We start from the raw sequence: 21,309 nt of genomic DNA, 5'->3' as shown, positions 1-21,309 counted from the left end.
ATGGAACTTCACTAAGACTGAGGCAAAGGACAAGGGAGGGACAGGAAACCTGCTAGTATCAGTAGTTTTAGCTAGGGTTGAGAATTGGGACCAGGGGAAGATGGCACAGAATTTTCTCTCTTCCTGTCTCTCTAACTGAGTGTCTAGAAATTGTGTGGCACCAGATACTCTTTCCATCCCATCCTTTGTTAAATTACCAATATCATTAGATACCTGATCAAACATCCAGTAACATCATGTGAACGTTAGGTCCTTGGTTCTTTTTTCATTATGGGGGCAGATAGGTAGCACCTTGGATAGAGCGCCAGGCTTGGAGTAAAGAGAAGAAAGAAGATAGGGGGGTTGCATCTCCCTTCTTTCCATCCTTGAGTCCTAGAATATGTTGCTAAAAGACTATGACATCTGTCTTTGTTGGTGCCCAGGGGCACATATTGGTTCCCAGAGCTGGGAGAGGGAGTTGGGAAGACTTTGGTTCAAATCCAGCCTCAGACACTCTCTAGCTGAAATCACTTAGCCTCGATTGCCAAGTCCTTGCCACTCTTCTGTTTTAAAATTGATACTAAGAAGGAGAGAGAGGGAGAAGAGAGAGAGAGAGAGAGAGAGAGAGAGAGAGAGAGAGAGAGAGAGAGAGAGAGAGAGAGAGAGAGAGAGAGAGAAGGAGGGGGAGAGAGAGAGAGAGAGAGAGAGAGAGAGAGAGAGAGAGAGAGAGAGAGAGAGAGAGAGAGAGAGAAGGAGGGAGAGAGAGAGAGAGAGAGAGAGAGAGAGAGAGAGAGAGAGAGAGAGAGAGAGAGAGAGAGAGAGAGAGAGAGAGAAGGAGGAGGGAGAGAGGATGAGAGAGAGAGGGAGGGAGAGGGGGGAGAAAGAGAGGGGGGGGAGAGGGAGGGAAGGAGTGAGAGAGAGAAACTGCTATGGGGGAGGGGTTAGGGAAGAGATACGTCACACCTTTCTGAACTCGGGAGGCTGAGCATTTGGGTGAAGGAGTCCAGTATTCAGTAACTAAGGAAGACTAAAAAATCCTTCCACAAAACAGTTCTTGTTCTGTCTCTTCTCCAGAGAAGCCACTTCCTTGAGGGAAACTGGTCATCGCTGGGCCAGCTGTTGTCCAGTGGCCTTGCACTGCCACATGGTGGTGACCAGGGGTATTGTGGCTTAACCATCGTGCATGAGGAGGGTGGGGGTAGAATCACATACTTCCCAGTCGGTAACACAATAGTACCCATATGGTATCTTTGGGCAGGACCAAATAAGGAGATGATTAAGGTGAGTCATGGAGCTTCGAGGGGGTGCGGGGGTGGGGGGTGGGGAATCCTTCCTGTAATGGTCCCAAATGACAGCTAACCTGGGTAATAACTTTCTAGCCTCCCCACCACTATCCAATCATTCTGTGGAAAAATCACGGAGAGAGAACTGGGCTCTTCCGGACAGTATTCAAATCTTGCTTCTACTCAATTTAGCAGAGTAATCCCAGGCAAAGAGCTTAATTATGCCCCTTAGCTATCCGCACCCACTTGACAAGGGTGGTTCTGAGACTCAAATCTCATAATATACAGAAGGCACTTTGCAAACCTTAAAGGACTAAATCGATATGAAATACCCAACAGACACTAGCTAGTGTTATCAGACGGCAAAGTTGGGGTGCCCCTCCTCTCTGGAGTCCCAGGTTGTTGGGAGATTATGGTACGGTGAGGGCAGACGGGCTCCTCCTACCAAGCCCATCCTGTCCAAGGCTGGGGGGGGGGGGGGGGGCAGCGACTGGAGGATCGAGGCTGGAGCCCCGGCTCTCACCCTCCAAAGCCCCGGGCTCCCTTTCTCAGCCATAACCTAAAAGGAGAGGGACTACTTTTAGCGCGCTAAAACAACAAATCTTGGCACTTCTTATCAAAGAGCTTACTTAGTTCAAGTTGCAGTGCCCAGCTCTCAGCTCTTGAGCTGGGCACCAAGCCCTTCTGGAAGTTGGGATGGACTCTGCCCGAGCTCCACCATTGCATCATCCTCCCCTGCCCCTGCCTAGCTCTGGGTTTCCCCATTCATCCCAGGAGCATACCTCTCCACCTCCCCAGCAGGTCTCTCCCTCCCCCACAATGTCCATTTGGACTCTGGGCTGCCAGCACACGTAGGGGACAAGGGGTGACTTCTAGGTACCCCGTGGCACCTGCCACCTGGGCTCGGCCTTGGAACACTGTTCCTGCCGCCCTTCTAGCGCGCTGTCCCCTGGTTGGGGGATAGTGTCCGGGCCTCCCTTTCTGGTTTGGCCCCGCAGGGCAGTCAGGCACCAAAGCCCTGGCACTCTGCTCTCTGGGAAGGCCAACCAACCAGTTTGCTGTGGCACAAACTGGAGAAGCAGAAAGTGGAAGGAATGGGGGCCAATCACCCCCGGGAAGGGGGTGCCTTCCTCCTATACCTGTTTCACATGGTGTCCTCACCCCCTCCCCCTGGACCCCGGGACTACGGAGTCTGTGAAATCATTCTCTTTCTTGCATCATTCTGGTCCACGGCTCCCCCCACCCCACCCCCACATACCCCTTCCCCAAGGCTGTCACCACAGCCCGGCTGGTGAAACTTGAGCTCTGGGAGGGGTGGGGGATCCTCCACTCCCCCCCATCAGGAACTTGATTGTCAGAAAAACTGGCCAATCCGGGGACTCGGGAGGTGGGTCTGCCTCCTGACCACTAGGTGGGGGAGCCCCAGGCTGCCAGCTCAAAAGAGGCCCTTGGTCAGTAGCTGAGTGGATCCACGGGGCAGGCAGGCGGGCAGGCAACTGGGAATCCCCCACATTTCACCGGTCAGTTGTTGGTTTTTTCTTTCCAGGGTACGAGAATAAGAGAGACACCCGTCTGTCCCTTCTGCAAGGGGTACGTCTATCACCTGTGCCCACCAGACTCTCTCCCTCCTGGCCTGGACCTAGGCTAGTCACAGGGAGAATGGGGTACCCAGATGCCTGGTTCCTCCTGGTACTGCTCTGGGCACAAGCAGCAGCTCAGAAGGCAGGTCCTCGGTGCCCATCATGCAGGTTACCCACTCTAGGACCTCAGGAGGAGAGGGCCCTGGTCCTGGAGCTGGCCAAGCAGCAGATCTTGGAGGGGCTACAACTGAGCAGCCGGCCAAGCATAACCCATCCTCCCCACCCTGCAGTCCTGGCCAGAGCCTTAAGGAGACTGCAGTCTAAGAAGGTGGCTCAGATGAACCAGGTGGAGACCATCAGCTTTGCAGCAGAAACAGGTGGGTGAAAGAGAGGACAAGCCCCCAGGGGCAGCCCCCCCCCCAGAGACAGACAGTGAGAAGGAATAGAGCCCCAAGTGGGCTCTGGCAGAAGGAAAAGGTGGGAGAGATGGGGTGGGGAGCTGCCCTTCTGAAGCCTTCTGTCAAGTTAGGATAGAAATGAAGCAGGATGTTGTCATTTGAAGAGGGATGGAGGAAGAGAGAGACTCTCCCTAGGAAAGACCCAGGCCTCTCAAGGTCCTCCTGAACCACTCCTTTTTCCACAGACTCCTTCTCCACTCCAGCTTGTGGATCCATCCTCAGCTTCCACCTCTCTACTCCTCTGCACCCACCTCCACACCACATCCGTCTCTGGCTGCACCTGCATCCCATCGGAGCTGGGACACCCTCCATTCAAATCTTCCAGTGGGGTTTGGACAGAGGGATCTCAAAAAGCCAGACCCTGCTGGTTGAGCATCGAACAGCCACCCCAGGATGGAATGCTCTGACCCTGCCTTCTCGGGCACTAGAGAGCACTGGCTCTGGTGTTCTGAAATTCAAGCTGATCTGCAGGCCTCATGTGGCCAATATCACAGCTTCCAGACACTTACTTCTGGATACAGCTGGACACCATCAACCCTTCCTGGTGATTAGGACCCAAGCCAGGGCACCTGGAGGGGATCGGGCCAAGAGGAGGACCCCCACGTGTGAGCCTGGGAGCCCTCTATGCTGCAAGAGAGACCACTATGTAGACTTCCAGGAACTGGGCTGGCAAGATTGGATCTTGCAGCCTGAGGGGTACCAGCTAAATTATTGTAGTGGACAGTGCCCCCTGCACCTGGCTGGAAGCCCAGGCATTACCGCCTCCTTCCATTCTGCTGTCTTCAACCTCCTCAAAGCCAATAGTCCCTGGTCATCTGGCCCTTCTTGCTGTGTCCCCACAGCCCGTCGGCCACTCTCCCTCCTCTACCTTGACCAGAGTGGCAATGTGGTCAAGACCGATGTACCTGATATGGTGGTAGAAGCCTGTGGCTGTAGCTAGCAAGGGGGTTCAAGGAATCCAGAACTAGACAGTGGGAATAGTGTTGGTCCACAGAAGAAGGGGGTCAGCAGGTCAGTGGCTGAGGCCGTCTGATTCCTGACATCCCCTCTCCAGGTGACTTGGTAGTCTGGCCCCATGGGCCAACCCTGATGAGTCCAACATGGAGACCTTGGTGTCCAGTCAGTTTCAGGCTGCTGGGAGAATGGGGAGATGGGTAGGGCAGTCCTCTGAAGGATCCTGCTCCAAGAGGATTCCTACCCTGAACACTCCATAGAAGAGATGGTTAAGGGATGGGGAGGGAGGGTCACAAAAGTCACTCAGTGCCTTCTAAGAGACAGAGTTTCCTGGCAAATAAAGGAGAGGGTGGGTAATTAGGGATTGGGAGAGCATGATATAGGGGAGATAGGTGCTAGGGAAGGGGGTTGGGGAGGTGCTCTGGGGGAACCCATAAGAGGGAGATGGGTTCAGGGAAGAAGTCTGAGAAGGACTTAGAGATAAGAGCTTGGAGAAGCTAATGAGCCCCATAAAGGATCCCCCTCTCTTTTGTCTGGGGAGGGGGGGAGGACCCTGATGGGGAGACAGACATATTTATATTTTCCTAATAAAAATGAGAAGAAAAAGTCACAACTGTGTCTCTTGATACAGGGTTTGGGGGGAGGCTCAAGGCCTTTGGTGGGGAAGGGGAGTTCATCCAAAAAGGTAAAGTGCTCTGGAGAGCAAGGACGTGTGGATGGGTCTGGAGAAGAACCACGTGTGGGGTTTCTTTATACCAGGTGACTGTCCATCTGACCAGGCCAATCTATGGCCCTGACCCTCTAGAGGTGGCTGGCCATCTAGTGGGTGCCAAGTGGGGGAGGGAGGTGGAGGATCTTGACCCTGGCTCCTTATCTAGTCATTTCACATCTGTATACTGCCCCCAGCTTCTGGCTAGCTCCACCTTTGGCTTTTGGTTCCCCCCAAAAAGCAGCTGATCTACTGACCCTTCTCCCCACCCAAGAAACACTTTGGAGGATGTTCCAAGATACAAGGAAAGGATCGGGGTTGGGGGCTTAGGAGGGGGTGAGAAAGAAGTCGGGGAGATGATTAAAGGGGGTAGGGGGCTTTCCAGGGTCCTGGCCATGACCTTCTTCCACCCACCCCACCACACAAGCACTACTTTTTCCCCTCCCCATTACATATCTGAGACTGAAATAGCTGCCCCTTCCCCTGCATCCCGTCACCATGGCAACAGAAGAGCCAACAGGACACTGAGGGGCAGAGGACAAGAGCAGTCTGCCTTCAAAGCCACCCAACTCTGTACCTGGCAGACTGCTTTCCACTGAGTCCAGGCAGCCATTTATGTTTCTATCTCTCACTTTCTTTTGGCTCCCACCCTCCTGGAGTTGGGGAGTACAGAGAGCTTCCTTCATCGTCCCTCCTGTCCTCGGTTCCCCACTACCACCATAATCACACAGACAATCTCTGCCTTTAGTCAGGTTCCAGCTAAGACAGGGTGACATTCGCCAGGGAGGCCAGCAGAGGGAGCAAGGAGCAGCGAAGAAGGGAGGGAAAAGGTAGACTCTTAGGATGGCTGACATCTCCCCAGCCTACCCATAGAGAAGCCAGATGGAAAGGCTAATGCGGATCAGTGTTAGCCACTAGGGTTCAATACACCCAAACTAGGCCTTCTAAGTCCAGATAACCTACTCCCAAAGCTGTTGGCTTTTGTTTCCCTCTGTCTCTGTCTCTCCCGGTCTCTCTGTGCCTCTGTCTCTCTGTTTCCCTCCCTGTCTCTCTCTGTCTCTGTCTCTCCCTGTCTCTCTCCTTCCCTGTGTCTCTTTGCCTCTGACTCAGTCTCTCCTTATCTCTCCCTCCCTGTCTCTTTATGCCTCTTTCTCTCTGTCTCCCTCTCTGTCTCTCTCTTTCTGTCTGTCTCTCCTTAGTTCCCTATCTCTCCCTCTGTCTCTCTCCCTCCCCATCTCTTTCTCTCTCTCCCTCCCTCTCTGACTCCTTCCTTTCCTCTCTCTACCTCCCTCCCTCCTCTCTCTGTTTCTCCCTCCCTCCCTCTCTCTGCCTCTGTCTCTGTTTCCCTCCCTGTCTCTCTCTGTCTCTGTCTCCCTCTGTTTCTCTCTGTCTCTCTCTGTCTCTCCCTGTCTCTCTGCTTCCCTGTGTCTCTTTGCCTCTGACTCAGTCTCTCCTTGTCCCTCCCTCCCTGTCTCTTTATGCCTCTTTCTCTGTCTCCCTCCGTCTCTCTCTTTCTGTCTGTCTCTCCTTAGTTCCCTATCTCTCCCTCTCTCTCTCTCCCCCTGTCTCTTTCTCTCTCTCTCTGACTCCCTCCCTCCTCTCTCTCTTTCTCCCTCCCTCTTCTCTCTCTGTCTCTATGTTTTCCCCTCCTTCTCCGTGTTTCTGTCTCTGTGTCTCTGTTGCCTTTCAGTAGGTTCCACATCCTCCGGTTCCTGCGTCTCTGGCTGTGCCTCTCTTCTTCCACAGCCTTTACCATCCCCAAATCCTTGCCTTGCTTTTATGCTCCCCGTATTGCTGGCCAAGTGAGGGCAGTATCCCCACAAAAGGCCAGAGGGCTGAGTGTTAGTTTATGCCCAAGCTAGCCTTCCCCACGCATGTTCAACCACCACGGGCTCTATTGTCTTTCTTCTTCTAACTTCCTACTTTGTGGGGGTTTCTGGTTCTATCGGAGTCCCTGGCAGACGATCCAGGACATCCAGGCCGGGATTTTCCGCTAGCCAAGGGCAGCGTGCTCAGCCCTAGAGCTGCAGTTGAGGGTTAGGGGATAGGGTCCCTCCTGAAAGGGGGAAGAATCCAGGAGTCCAGGGGTGCAACAGCCTGCCATCCCCCTCTTTCCTTCCTGTAGCCCCCAAGCCCAGGTTACTAGTATCGCACGGGGGAGGATAATGGGAGGGGAGGGAAGGCGTGAGGGGGACAGCGCGCCAAAGGCGCTAGAAGGAGAAAAAGTTTTTGCAAAAAGGGAAAAAAAAAACTTTGCGCGTCTTGCGGGTGGTCCAGGCTCCCGGCCCGGCAGGCGGGGCGGGGGGGCCGGGTTGGGGGGGCGGGGGCGGCACTGAGGCTGCGCCGCTGTGGCCCTGCCCGTCCCCCCCTCCTCTCCCCCCCCAGCTCCCCACTGCACACCCCCCAGCCCCGACTCCAGCCCTGGACTGCGCATCCCGCGTCCCGAGCCCCGATGGAGGTGAGAAGGGGGCCAGGTCAGGGACCACCTGGGAGACATGGGGGAGGGGGTTGAGGAGGGGGGCGCTGGTTTAGAGGGATTCCCCGACACTCTCACCTCAAGCCACCCACGCCGCGATGGAACTCTCGGGCACCCGGCAAAGTGTGTGTATGTGTGTGTTTGTCTGTGTGTGCGTGTGTGTGGTGGGAGCTGTCTGTGGAGGAAGAGGAGAAAGTTTGTAGCTCCTCGGTCCCTGTCTGGGTCCCAGGCATCACCCTGGCTCTTTGTCTCTCGCCTGCACATATCAGAAAGATTTCCTAGCTAGCCTTCACTTCCTGGGGATGGAGGGATCTTAGGTGAAAGCTTCGGCCCGCGGAAAGGGGCCTCAGGTGTCTTGGAATTGGGAGATCCTGGGGCCGTGGGTGACCCCAGACCTGCAGGACTTGGGGACACGTGAAAAGAGGGGGAGTGTTGTCTGAGCTTGTACTCCAGTCTGTGTGTGAGCCTTGAATTTCTCTGCTTGCTTTGGGCCGGGGGCTATGTCTCCTGGACTGAACAGGTAAGGCTGTGGCTTGTCCCTTTAGCTCCTAGTGGCTGTCCGCTTTAGGCCTCAGACCTATGGTGACCTTGTCCCCTCCTTGCTCCCGGAGGAACTCCTAGGTTCCAAAGTGTGTGGAACGGGGAGAAAAGATCTCCGGGGAGACTTTCCCTCTACCCTTTGACCTCAGGACCACCAGGGCGCTGAGGATAGTCGGGAGAGATCCCTGTGGGGCTGGGCTTGGACCTATTCCTCATCCCTTCCATCTAGTTCCCCGCCCAAAGAGGGCCTGGGGACTATAAAGCCCCCTCCTTCTGCCCAGACCACCCTGCCTGGCCTTCAGCCTCTTTCAGGTCCCATGACCCCGAAACAATCTTTCAGCACACAGCTGGCTCCTAGGTCCGGATTAGGGGAGGGAGGACAGAGGGCCCCGTAGGGGGCTGGAAGACGGACCAGGATTTTGGGGGGCGGAGGACTGGGGACTCTACAATGGAATGTGGAGCACAGGTCCCAGGGTCAGTTCTTTGGAGCCCATAGGATGGGGCCAGGGGCAATTTCTCCGATTGGGTGGGGAGAGGGGGAGGGCGTTTTTCTCTTAGAGGTAGGACTAGGCGCCCCCCACAGCACTACCTTATGGTTCGGCATCCCCACCAGGATGCCAAGCCCCGCCCCCTACGTCACTTGGGGGTTCCGGGGGGGGGAGGGTTTAACCCTTAGGACACCAAACGGAGATCTCAAGGAACTCGGGATTCCCTGCTCCCCCACATTTGATCCCATTCTTTCAGCTATTCCTGCCATCTTCCTTTCCCTAGAACTTTAGGAGTCCTCTGTCCCCTCTCCTTCTGACGGATCTTCCCCCAGCACTCCTTCCAGCTGACGAGATTTCCCACTGGCCGCAGGACCCCCGGCTTCTATATTTAGACACCCCCACTACAACCAGGGGCTCGATTGCCTGGTTTCTGGCGGAGGAGCAGTGAGGAGGGTGGAATGCGCCCCGCCCCTCAATGCCCTCCCTTTCCTTTCCTACTCCCTCCCCCCCCCCCCCAGCCTGCTTGGCTGGGATCTCCGGGAGGGGGGGGGGCAGGAGGGAGCGGAGCTGTCTACAGCCAGAGTCGGGCGGCCTCAACTTGGGTGGGCCGAGGAGGGACTGAGCCCTGGGAAGGCGGGTCCGGGGAAGGGGGCGGTGCTTCTCCCAGGGGTTGGGGGAAGGGGGTGGAAAATTAGGGACATCAAGGGAGTGGGGATCCGAAGTTCAGGAACCGATAAGTACCTGGACCCTTCTCCACCCTGGCAAACTTGGCTGAAGTGAAAATAGTTGGGGAACTTTTCCCTACACCCAAGTGAAGAGGGAACAGGGCTATCCCACGGGTGAAGGGAGAGGTACCCTCCATCCCCACAAGGCTTCCAGGTCCCAGGCTGAGGGCACGGAAAAAGGAATGACAACAGAATGGATGGGATGCAGTTCTGGCAGGGCTGGAGGGATGGGGTGCTGGGGGAGGGAGGAGCTGTGAAACTGCTTCCTTCAACCGGGTGAGTCACAGAGGGAGGAGTCAGGAAAAGAGCCCCCTACCCCACCCCAGCCAGCTGCCAGCCAGCTGTACCCACCACCCACCTCGACTGAATGCCAGGGTCAAGTGGGGGGTCTTGGAAGCAGAATTGGGGCTGGGAAGGGAGGGGTCACGATTTGTAATGAATGGGGGGTCTACGGTTGAGTTCTGGGGTTCGTGCTCCCCGCCTCATCTTCCCCCTCCCACAGCCTAAATCCCAACATCCCGGGATCACCCACCGCGTCGCCTCTAGCTCCCCCTTCCCACCCTACCACACCCCACCCTCATTCCCCGGGAGTCTGAGAAACGTGGAGTGGATTCCAAACTGAACCGAGTCTGTAAGTGGAGTAGGCAAGGGAAATCGGTTCTCTGTATCTTAACTCTGTCTCTGTCTCTTTCTCTCTGTCCATCTCCATTTCCTCTCTCTAGCTCTGTCTCTCTGCCTCTCCCTCTCTCCTCCCTTTTCGGGTCTCTGTCTCTGTCTCCCACCGCCGCTCCTTTATCTTTATGTTTCTCCTTCCTTCTCTCTTTGCCCAGCTCCCCAGACGTGTGTGTGTGTGTGTGTGTGTGTGTGTGTGTGTGTGTGTGTGTGTGTGTGTGTGTGTGTGTGTGTGTGTGTGTGTGTGTGTGTGTGTGTGTGTGTGTGTGTGTGTGTGTGTGTGTGTTGGAGGTGGAGGTGGTGGTGGTGGTGGTAAAGAGTTCTTCATTTCTTCCAGGCAGGCAGGCAGGCAGCCCACTACCTAAGCAAAAACTCCTGCGGCTCCACCCCTCCTTCCTTCGCTCCTGCCCTCCGGCACTGTGTGATTCCCCAGAGAGTGTCTTCCCTGTCCCCCCTCTACCCCCCAGCCAGGCGGTAGGGAGGGGAAAAAAGAGGGGGAGCAGCTTTGCCTCCCACTGTGGACCAACAACCAGCCTGTTCTCTGGGACTGTTGCTAGGGCTCCCTCTGCTGAACACCAGCACTACTGCAAGCTGCTCAGCACGGGACCAAGGAGGGGTAGCCGGGGAGAAGAATTGGGGAGAAAGCTAGGGTCCATTAAATCGGGGGGAAACCATCCAGTCTCGTGCCCTCCTATTTACTCTGGCGCTGCTAGTGTCTGAGAAAGCAGGGAAGTGCTCGAGGAAGGGGGACCTCGGGGACTTCTACAGATGGGGCTAAGCATAATTTATACATATGCACGCAGAATATGTAGATAGAAGCAATGATACGTTGCATTTATAGAGTACTTTAAACTTTGTTACTTCTCAGTTGAGCCTCACAAAACAGCCCTGTAAGATAAGTGACAATATTTTCCACGTTGAGGAAACTGAGTAGAAGAGATTTGCCCTAGAGTACAGAGCTAGTCAGTATAAGAAGGAATATTTGAATTCTAGTTTTCTTAATTGAGAATCAAGCCTTTATCCACTACACTACCCAGATGCCCCTCACCTAATCACCCAGTGAAAGTGAGTGTGACTATGGCAACTTGCTTTCCCTTTCTCTCTCTCTCTCCATTTTTCTTTCCCTCTCTTTCTGTGTTTCTCTTCTCTCTTTCCCTCTCTCCCTGTGTTTCTCTCTCTTCTCTCTCTCTGTCTGTCTTTTTCTCTCTCCCTCTATCTCTGTTTCTCTCTTTCCCTCCCCTCCTTTCTCTCTTTGTCTGTCTGTCTTTCTCTCTCCCTCCCCCCTTCCTCCCTTCCCTCCTCCCCTCATCTCTCTTTCTCTGCTTCTGTCTCTGTTTCTGTCTCTGTGTCTCCCCATACATGGTTCTCCTTATTCCTGTGGTGCAATGTGAGACAGTAGAGAGAGTACTGAAGAGAATCCTAGGGGGACTAGATTTTAATCCTGTCTCTGACACTGTGTGACCTTAAGAAAATCTCTTAACTTCTCTGTGCCTCGATTTTGTTAACAGCAAAATAGGGCTAATAATACCTACCACATAGAGTCTTTAAGTGCCAAATTAAATAATTTAGTAAATTTAGTATTTACTATGTAAAATTACTAAATTAAATTTAGTAAAGTGCTGTATAAATGTCTACTATATCTTTCATATGCATCCTTGGTTTTTATTTTATTCTTATTTTTATCAGCAAAGATTCTATTCTGTAGAGTGATCACTTTGAGTAGTTTGCCTAGAGCCCTGTACTTACCAGGGACATCAGGTTACCCCTCCTCCTTTGTCTTGCAGGTCTCTCTCCCCTCAGCTTTTCTTCGCCCAGTCTTCACCTGAAGCACCATGTTCAACTCCATTACTCCTCCTACCATCAGTAGCTATGGAGAATCTTGTTGTCTACCATCCCTCCCTAGTCAGGGTGCCCAGGGCATGGGCACTGAAGGTCAGTGTAAACCACCTTAGGTCTAAAGTAGTTTGGAAAACACACCTAATCCAGATCCGGAGATCTGTGTTGAACCCACTGCCATCCTAGGCCTCTCTTTTCCTCTCTGTAAGGGTATACAGTAGGTTGGTCTTGGCCTTCAGCTTAAATTTTGGTTCTAGGAACCCTCCCTCTCTACCCTGGGTAACCCTCTGTTTTTCTCAAATCCAGTCTCTTCATCTATCAAATAGGAATGGTATTTGCTCTACCTCAATAAGTTGTTGTGGTGATGAATTAAGATATTGTGAAAGCTTGTTGAAAATTGCTCTGCACCTCTTCAAATATGTTAATGAATGAATGAAGCATTTATTTAGCACTTAATATGTATAACGTATTAAAAGAGGTCTTTACCCCGGAGAGTCAAAGATAGCTGGGTGGGGAAAAGTGTGGGTTGCCTCACCAACTCTATCCTCTCACCTGGTGCTCTCCTCTAGGATTGACTGGCCTATCCTTCTGCCATCAAGCCAACTTCATGTCCAGTTCCCACAGCTATGGGCCAACTAGAGAGACCACCAGCAGTACCGAGGGTGAGGCCTTAGGCATGTTCTTCCCTCAAGGACAAACTCACCCACCCCAGTCCCAGGCGAGAATGAGAGGGCTAGAATCCTGATCTGATGAGGGTGGGACAAGAGGGGTCAGAGTTCTGGAAATCACAGGTGGGATGAGGGGGTTAAAGATGGAATTAGGAGGTCAGAAGGGGGAGGCTGGTGGGTCAGAGTAGGGTCAGTGGGTGATTTTTTCTAGGCAGTTGGGACCCTTGGGTTGGGGACAGGGGAAGATACCCCAAACCCCACCTCACCCCCACTCTGCTATACCCATCCCCCCTCAATGTCCCCTGCCCCAGCCCCGATCTTTCCCCCAAACTGGAATGCAGTCAAGCTGACCAAGAAGAGGGCACTGTCCATCTCACCACTGTCAGACGCCAGCCTGGACCTGCAGACCGTCATTCGAACTTCACCCAGCTCCCTTGTTGCCTTCATCAACTCAAGCTGTGCCCCCCCAGGGGGGTCCTATGGGCACCTCTCCATCGGCACCATCAGGTGCAGGCAGCTCTGGGGCAAGGGGCCCCTCAAAATATTCACTAAGAATCCCACCAAAAATTGCCACCTCCCCAAGATCCTGATTCTAACCATTCCAAAGGCATTCTACAATTCCCTCAACACTTCCACAAATACCCTTCCAATCTTCCCTAAGACTCCCAGAAACCCCTCCAAACAGCCCCTCAGAATTCCCTAGAAATGTACTGAGATCTTAACCCTAACCCCCTCCCCCTTCCACAGCCCATCTCTGGGATTCCCACCCCCGATGAATCACCAAAAAAGGGCAACTCCATCCTTCATGGCCCCACCCTGTGGCCCTCATGACCCCACCCAGGGCAGGCTGAGGCCACCTCTCCAATCCCGGGGGCCCCTCCAAAACTACCAGGTAAGAGCCTTCAGGCTATTCCTTTCTCTCCTCCAACTCTCTCTCCTGCACCTTCCACCCATGGGCAAGTCACTTCACCTTGATTGCCTAGTCTCTGCCCCTCTTCTACCTTAGAATTGCTATTAAGAGAGAAGGTAAGGGTTTTCTTTTGAAAGAGAAGTGAATGAGGCACCTCTCTAGTTGTGTCTGTGAGCCCTTACCTCTGCTCCCACCACCACTCTCAGTGATCCTGGGGAAAAGTACCTGAGAGAAGGGAGATGCTCTCTCCGCATGGATAACCTCAAGCTAGTTATTGAATATTTGGGGAAAGAGGGAACGGCCTCTGGGAAACAGAGAGGAAGCTCTTCCTTGGATGTCTCTCATCATTCTTTCCTCAACTGGGAAGCTGAAATCCGAGCTGAGCATGCTGGTCAGCAAACATACCGAGGAGCCACTTGACGGCAATGTGTCCAGTCCCAACTCTGCAGGCACACAGGTAAAGGAGGAAGAGGAATGGCAGGGTCAATGGAATGTATATCTCCTCCACCCCCATCATCTTCTGCCTTGAATCCTAGTCGGGGGAGTGAGGTTGGTGAGATAGTGGAAGGAATCCTGGGCTTGGAATCTGAAGACCTGCTCCTAGTTGCCCTTAGACAAATCACATGTCCCTGAGCCTTCATTTGCTCATTAATGGTTGGACTAGAGAATTATGAGGGTATCTTCCATGTCTATGGTTCTAGGATTCTCCTACATCCTATGGTTCCTCAGTTTAAGGGGAGAAGAATGGAGGGAAGGGCTGGGGACTCAAGCAAGAATGCTTAGCCATGGTGCAGCCTTCACTTCCCTTGCTCCAGGATGCTCTCCTGGGACTATTGGATGGGAGGGAAGAACTGGAGAAAGAGGAAAAGCCGGAGTCTGAATGTGTGTATGAAACCAATTGTCGTTGGGACGGCTGCAACCTTGAATTCGAATCACAGGAGCAGCTGGTGCATGTGAGTAGTGATTTGGGGAGACAGGAGTGTCCAGGAGGTTTGGAGGAGGCTCATGGAGGAGAGAAAGAGTGGGGCAGATGGGTGGGAGTCATCAGGGGGCAGTTACTTTTGTTCCTGGACAAAAAGGGTTTAAGGCTGGGAGGGCGGACAAGAGAGGTGGGATTCTACTATTGATGAGACTCTTAAGGGAGTAGAGATCTGAGGACTATGGCATGATTTTCCTCCACCTCTACTCCTCTCACCCTGCCATGAGAAGTGGGGATGGTGGTAGGAGGTTCTGAAAGTTTAAGAGAAGCAAGATCTGAGCTTGGTCGTCCAGTGAGTAGGAAGTCCCAGTTCCTTGTGTTTCTCCCTTGAAACCCATCTTGCCTCCATCACCAGCACATCAACAGCGAACACATCCATGGTGAGAGAAAGGAGTTTGTTTGCCACTGGGGAGGATGCTCTCGAGAGCAGAGGCCATTCAAGGCGCAATATATGCTGGTGGTTCACATGAGAAGACATACAGGGGAGAAACCCCATAAATGCACGGTGAGATGCCACTCCTTCTGGTACCCATGAGGCACAGCTTTTATCCAGGGCTCTCCAGCCAGCTCCCCTCCCCACAGAGACAGCAAAGAAGTACAGGATGAGAACCCTGACCCCTTGCGACAATTCCACCCACCAGAGTACCTCCCAAACCAGAAATCTCCGGGTCCTCCTGCCCTGAAAGGCTTGAGGGAGAGGCACCCACTTCTTGATCTCCCCATATTCCCTACCTATCTCTTGCCATCCCACACCCCAAATTGTATGGACTCCTTCAGTTCCCTCATTGCCCTCTCTGATCTTAAGAAAGGCTTTCTGCTCCATGTTGCCCTTGGAGGGGCTTCCTTATATGCCCCTAGTTTGAGGTCCTCTGTTTGGAAGGACCCTCTGACCCTTTGTGTCCCCCCAGTTTGAGGGGTGCCGGAAGTCCTATTCAAGACTGGAGAACTTGAAGACCCACCTTCGTTCACATACGGGAGAGAAGCCATATATGTGTGAGCATGAAGGCTGCAGTAAGGCCTTCAGCAATGCCAGTGACCGGGCTAAACACCAGAACCGGACCCATTCTAGTGAGGTGAGACCCTGCTAATTCTCTACCCAAGAAGAACTCTTCAAGCACAAGCACACAACTTAGAGAATTTTTTAAAAATATTTTATTTTTTCCCTCAATTTTGACCTTTGGTTTGGGTTTGAATATTGAACCAAAATCTCCCATTCTTCTTGTCCTTCCCTTCCCCTCCATGAGATGGTAATAAAGTAAAACGTTTTTCCATATTAGCCATTTTGTGGAAGTGAAATAGATTCAGATTCCCTCAGTTCTTTCTCTGGAGGTGGATGACATTTTTCATCACGAGTCCGTCAGAATTGTCTTGGATTAGTCATTGTATTGCCAAGAATAGCTGTCATTCACAACTGCTCATCATCCAACATTGCCATTGCTGTGTACAATGTTCTTCTGGTTCTGTTCCCTTCGCTTTGCATCATGTAGGTCTTTCCAGGTTTTGAAATCATTCTAGAGAATCTTCTTGTTGAGGTTATTCGTTGGGGTTGAAGTTGAAGTTCCCCCGAACCCCAATCCTATGGCATAGCCCCACCCCCAATTTGGGGAACCCTTTCCTTATGACACACATAGACACCCCTGACCCCCAGAGACCCTACCAATCCTTAGCGATCCATTTAAACACTTAGCACTGTATTTGGCAGCTCTTCTCTCCATTCAGGAATCTTCCCTGCAGTGACCATTGTTACTGACACCCCCTCCAAGGCCACCAAGTCAAACAGCTAAGCACACCAACAAGACCCTTCCCAGGGGCTCCCCTCCTTCTTTCCAACTTCACATTGGTCAGAGATGCCCACCTCCATCTTGGCAGCAAAGGTTATTTTGCCACTGTAACCGCCATTCCCTGTGACCGGGGGTGGGTAACTTGGAGTAGTGGTCAAAATGGGACAAGTCCCCAAATCCAGCTCTACAGTCCTCATCCGGTCACCCTCCACCTGCGTTTTGCATTGCCTTACCCCAACACCCATATTTCCTTTATGTTCCTTATTTGCTCTGACCAAACTGTAGCACCCTCTAATTTTTCTGGGCGATGAGGTGGTGCAGTGGATGGAGTGCCCAGCCTAGAGTCAGAAAGACTTAATCTGACCTCAGATATTTACTTAGTAGCTGTGGGACCCTGGTCAAATCACTTAACAGTTTTTACCTCAGTTTCCTCATCTATAAAATGTCACTTAACCTCAGTTTCCTCAATCTGCCAAATGAGCTGGAGAAGGAAATGGCCAACCACTCTAGTAGCTCTGCCAAGAAAACCCCAAATGGGATCACAAGTGGGGACATGATTGAAAAGTCTGTACAACAAATGATTTTCCTGCCCTTCCAATCCTTGTCTTCCCTTCGGCTCTCCTGAAACTCGCAGGCGGTCCCTGTTACTTCCTCACGTCCCCTTTCCCTACTATGAACTCATTGTGTCTTCTCCGTGACCGTCCCGTCTCCTGTGCTCTCTCGTGTTGGCTAAGGTGGTTTTTCTGTATTGTCTCAGTCCTGTATGTTCCCCAATTTAATCCCCGACACTTATATTTCTCCAGGTTTTCCTCAAGCCTGTGCGTCTTTCCCACTTCTTCCTGCTCTAGGGTTCCTCTTATACCAGCCCATATTTCTGCTCCACTCTTGTGGTGACTCTTGTTCTTTGACCCACTAGAAGCCGTACGTGTGCAAACTACCTGGCTGCACCAAGCGCTACACGGACCCCAGCTCCCTCCGGAAACACGTCAAGACGGTGCATGGTCCAGATGCGCATGTGACCAAGAGGCATCGGGGAGATGGTCCCCCGTCCCGGGTGCTGGCCCTTCCAACCTTGGACCTCAAAAGGGAGAGGGAAGGGGGCCCCAGCCGGGATGAGGGCAAGTTAACCGTGTCGGATGCTACCCTGGTGAGTCACATCTGCCTTCCACACTCCTGGAGGATTACTCGAGACATCTCTTCTCCGTTTCGCTATATATAATTCCCATTCCATTCCACCCGCAGCCCCCAATATTCAGAAGTGAAGATGCCTACGTGTGACAAGAAATCTCGTGACTCCTCCAAATCCAAAGAGCCACCATTCGAAAAAATATTATTTCTTTATTTTTTATTAAAACCTTACTTTCCGTCGTAGAATCCATACTACGGATCAGTTCCAAGGCAGAAGAGCAGTAAGAGCTAGGCAATTGGGATTAAGTGACTTGCCCAGGGTCACACAGCTAGAAAGTATTTAATGTCATATTTGAACTCAGGACCTCCAATCACTTAGCGGCCCCCCCCCACACACACACACACACGGAGTAGAGAGAGTGTCTAGTCTGGAGTCAGGAAGACCTGAGTTGAAATCCAACTTCAGACACTTACTTGGCCAAGTCACTTAACCTCCTTTGCCTCAGTTTCCTCATCTGTAAAATGATCTGGAGAAGGAAATGAAAAAACCATCCCAGTATCTTTGCCAAGAAAATCCCAAATGGGGTCAGGAAGAGTATTCCATGACTGAAAAAGACTCAACAACAGCAGTCCTCAGGAAGGTCTCTAGATGTCTTTCTTCCCCTCCACCCCCACCCTATGCAGTTCCAGCCCTTTGTCTTCTCCCTTGTTCCATCCTCTCTAGGGATAGGCACGGATTTTAGAATTTAGAGCTTTTCCCCCTCAGATCCTGCCTTTCAGACTCACCTCCATCTCCCATCACAGCAGCTAGAAGCTCCGATTAAATCTACTTCTTCCTCCAGCCCGTTCCCCAATTCTCCCAGCTATCCCAGCATCCTTTGCATGCCTGTGTCTTTTCTCCACTCCATCCTCAAGATTCCGAGATTCTGGAACCAACACAGGGTTTCCTGTGTCTGTCTTCGAGGCGAGGAGCAGGCTGGATGGATGCAGGGAAGGAGAGGGAGTGGACACTGACCCTTACGCCTTGCTTTCCCCGCAGAAGCCCCAGCCGAGTCCCGGAGCGCAGTCTTCTTGCAGCAGCGATCACTCCCCGTTGGGTAGTGTGACCAACACAGATAGTGGCGTGGATATGGCTGGCGCTCTGGGGGGCAGCACCGAAGACCTCTATAGCCTGGACGAAGGCCCGGGGGCCGGCGGGGCTGCCGGGGCTGGGGGTCTGGAGCCTGGACCGCCCAGTCTATCGACCCTTCGACGGCTGGAGAACCTGAGGTTGGATCAGCTCCGGTCAGCGTCCCGTGGAATTAAACTGCCCAGCCTGACAGGCACTGGTGAGGCCCCTGGCACCGAGGAGGAAACGTGGAGGGGGGCAGGCCCTGTTCGGGAGGGGCTCAAGGGTTCCCCCTGCGATCCGGGACAAGATTTACGCTGTGGCTGGGCGGGGAGAGCTGTGGGAGAGCCCTTCCTTGTCCCAGCCTTTCTCTCCTCTCCCCTAGGCCCTGCCATGGCTGGCCGCCCGGGGCCCCCTGGCCCTAGCACCTACCGGGGCGGCAGCTCCAGCAGCACCGGCACTGCCTACGCCATCAGCCGTCGCGCCTCTCCTTTTCCTCCTGTGTCCCCCCCAGAGCATTCTGGGCCCCTTCAAGGCCTTCCTCCTGCCCAGCACTACCTGCTCCATGCTCGATACGGCACCCCCAGAGGGGCCAGTGCGACCCTCTCCTCCACACCCAGTTTGGAGAGGGTTGGGGGCCCCCCTGGTCCCTCCTGGAGGATCAGTGCTGAGTATCCTGGTTACGGCCCTGGCGCGGGGATCACCCGGAGGGCCAGCGACCCTGCCAGGTCTGCGGGGCCCCCTCCCCCTGCCCGAGTCCAGCGGTTCAAGAGCCTGGGCTGTGTTCACAGCCCGGCCTCTGGGTCTGGAGCGGGACGGAACTTTGAACCGCAGCCGTCCTCCTCCGTCTACTCCCCTAGACCCCCTAGCATCACCGAGAACGTTGTCATGGAAACTCTGGGGATGAGCGAGGAGCCGGAGAACGGGGATGCTCTGATGAGCAGCGGCTTAGACCCCTACGGGGACTTCTCTCCGGCTGACCCCCTGGGGTATGGGGCCCTGGAGGGGGCGACGCCTGAGCCTTATGGACCCAGGGGCCTGGGCCCCCCCGACGACTACGGGCCCAACGCTTGCCCTCAGTCTGGGCCCTACTCCAACCCTGCCCCGGGACCTTGGGGGGAGTTCGCTTCCCCTCCGAGGGTTTACTCAGCCCCCAAGGCCACGGTGGGCAGTGGAGGGGAATACAGTCCGTGCTCCCAGCTCGGACCTTTTGGACAAGTCCATGTCAAGCCGGAGCAGGAGTGCCTGATGGACACTGTGCCCCTCGGGCTGCCCCCTTGTCTCAGTGTCCACCCTGTGGGCAGTCCCTCCCTGCCCCATGCCTCATTCTCCCAGCCTCCACTCTCAAATTACATGCAGTCCGCCTCCTATGCCCAGGCACCCCCCAATAATTCTTCTTCGGAGCCCCAGACCAGCCCTGATTGCATGAGTTCTTCCAGTTCCACAGGGCAGCTCAAGGCTCAGCTCGTCTGTAGCTATGTGCAATCCCAGCAGGCCCTTCTTTGGGAGGGTGGAAGGAGAGAAGATGCCGCAGACCAGGACCTTCATTATTGGAGCCCCAGATATCTGGGGAGGCCCCCAGTTAGCTCAGGTCATGCCAAGCACTCGGTGAACACGTACACCTCTGGCTTGACCCCTGCCTTGCTTTCTCCCAAGTCAGGAGCGTATCCTGCCCTCCCACCATGCCAAGGGAATTTTGGGGTGTCGGGGGAGAGGAGTCCCCAGAGGGTGGTACCTCCTCGACTTCTGCCTCCTCTGCCCACATGCTATGGGCCCCTGAAGGCAGGGAGCAGCAATCCTAGCTGTGGTCACCCAGAGGTAGGGGGCCTAGGTGGGGGTCCCACCTTATGCCCTCCTCCAGAGGGGCAGCTGTGCAACCCTCTGGACTCCCTTGACCTGGATAACACCCAATTGGATTTCGTGGCCATTCTGGATGAGACTGAGAGTCTGAACCATTTATCTCCCCGTCCTGAGGAGAGTATCCCCCACACCTCACCTTCTGCGCTCCCCAACATGACCGTAGGTAACATGAGTGTCTTATTGGGGTCCTTGCCCGGAGAGACTCAGTTCCTCAATTCTACTGCCTAAGAGGCCTCGATCTGTAAGAGGGAACCTGGAGGCTCCAACCTCATCCTTGTCCTTTAGAAGCTCTCAGCTCAGGGCACTGGGCTGGAAGACTGTACAAAGTCTGTATATATTTTAGGGGGTTCTCCTGGAACTTAATGATACGATGATAATAAACTGCTTAAGAAGGAGCTTTGCCCTCCAGTGTCGTTGTAGGGGAGCCGAAGATTGGGGGAGACGGAAAATTCATTTCCATTTAACGAGTATTTATCATGCCCTTGAAGGTGCCCTGCACCGTGCCATGGGCTGGGGGTTACGAAGAAAAAGAGGAAGAATTCCTCCTCTGAAGGGTTCTTCCATTCTATGGGGAAGAAACAATCTGTGCACAGAGGAGTACAACATTGATGCCAAGTAAACACAAAGTAACATGGGCTCAAGGAAGGGAGAGCATGAAAGCAATGGGTTGGGGAGAGAGATGTGCAAAGGTTTCCTGTAAGAGGCATTTGAGCTGGGCTTGGAAGGAAATGAGGCATTCTATGAGGCAGGATGCAGGGGGACAGTCCTCGCAAAGATGTAGATGTAAGAGGTGGAATGTTAAGTATGGGGAAGAGTAAAAAGACCAGTTTGGCTGGAATGTGGAAGGAATGAGAGAAAGTAATATGAATCAGGCTAGAAAGATAGAATTGGAACAAGATGGCAAGGGACATTAAAATGCTGAATGGAATTTTATCTTAGAGGCAATAGGGAGCCATTGAAGCATCTCGAGCAGAAGAGTAGGGGAGTAGGGTAGCACCAGAGTGAAACCTGTGTAAAACAAGAGATGGGAGATGCCATCTCCCTTGTCCTAGCTTTTCTCTTTTCCTTTAAAAAAACACCCCATAATTTATTTTGAACACTTAAAATTTTTTAAATTCTTTTTCTTTCTTCCTTCCTTTCTTTCTCTCTTTCTTTTTCTTTCTTTCTCCCTCTTT

The 21,309-nt window shown here is 53.3% G+C and overlaps 2 protein-coding genes across 6 annotated transcripts; both read left to right on the top strand.

The window, feature by feature from the left end:
• Positions 1-2,682: 2,682 nt before the first annotated feature.
• INHBE (inhibin subunit beta E) lies at positions 2,683-4,867 on the top strand. The gene is made up of 2 exons (XM_056797787.1): positions 2,683-3,219; positions 3,486-4,867. The coding sequence occupies exons 1-2, from the start codon at positions 2,922-2,924 to the stop codon at positions 4,238-4,240; spliced, it is 1,053 nt and encodes a 350-aa protein (XP_056653765.1). The 5' UTR covers positions 2,683-2,921; the 3' UTR covers positions 4,241-4,867.
• Positions 4,868-7,282: 2,415 nt separating this feature from the next.
• Positions 7,283-20,529, top strand: GLI1 (GLI family zinc finger 1). Of its 5 annotated transcripts, none has more exons than XM_056797778.1 (12): positions 7,283-7,421; positions 11,649-11,796; positions 12,270-12,362; positions 12,710-12,875; positions 13,116-13,260; positions 13,646-13,735; positions 14,094-14,231; positions 14,613-14,762; positions 15,166-15,330; positions 16,955-17,185; positions 18,206-18,494; positions 18,660-20,529. In XM_056797778.1, exons 2-12 carry the CDS (start codon positions 11,697-11,699, stop codon positions 20,360-20,362), a joined length of 3,270 nt encoding a protein of 1,089 aa, XP_056653756.1. In that variant the 5' UTR covers positions 7,283-7,421; positions 11,649-11,696; the 3' UTR covers positions 20,363-20,529. The 5 variants fall into 5 exon arrangements, with proteins under 5 accessions (XP_056653756.1, XP_056653753.1, XP_056653755.1 ...); XM_056797775.1 differs by having other exon boundaries at positions 12,680-12,875; XM_056797777.1 differs by lacking the exon at positions 7,283-7,421 and adding an exon at positions 9,184-9,468 and having other exon boundaries at positions 12,680-12,875.
• The last annotated feature ends 780 nt before the right edge of the window (positions 20,530-21,309 follow it).

The sequence above is a fragment of the Monodelphis domestica genome, chromosome 5, assembly GCF_027887165.1.
Source record: "Monodelphis domestica isolate mMonDom1 chromosome 5, mMonDom1.pri, whole genome shotgun sequence".
NCBI lineage: Eukaryota > Metazoa > Chordata > Mammalia > Didelphimorphia > Didelphidae > Monodelphis > Monodelphis domestica.
This window is presented reverse-complemented; position numbering and strand designations above follow the sequence as displayed.

What these genes read in the sequence shown, in the direction of transcription:
- GLI1 (XM_056797775.1), top strand. Translation starts at nt 11,697, where the DNA reads ATGTTCAACTCCATTACTCCTCCTACCATCAGTAGCTATGGAGAATCT. An exon ending in CTCTCCATCGGCACCATCAG is followed by an intron (nt 12,876 to 13,115) that starts GTGCAGGCAGCT and finishes CCCCTTCCACAG; the next exon opens with CCCATCTCTGGGATTCCCAC. An exon ending in CCGTGTCGGATGCTACCCTG is followed by an intron (nt 17,186 to 18,205) that starts GTGAGTCACATC and finishes CTTTCCCCGCAG; the next exon opens with AAGCCCCAGCCGAGTCCCGG.
- INHBE (XM_056797787.1), top strand. Translation starts at nt 2,922, where the DNA reads ATGGGGTACCCAGATGCCTGGTTCCTCCTGGTACTGCTCTGGGCACAA. An exon ending in CAGCTTTGCAGCAGAAACAG is followed by an intron (nt 3,220 to 3,485) that starts GTGGGTGAAAGA and finishes CTTTTTCCACAG; the next exon opens with ACTCCTTCTCCACTCCAGCT.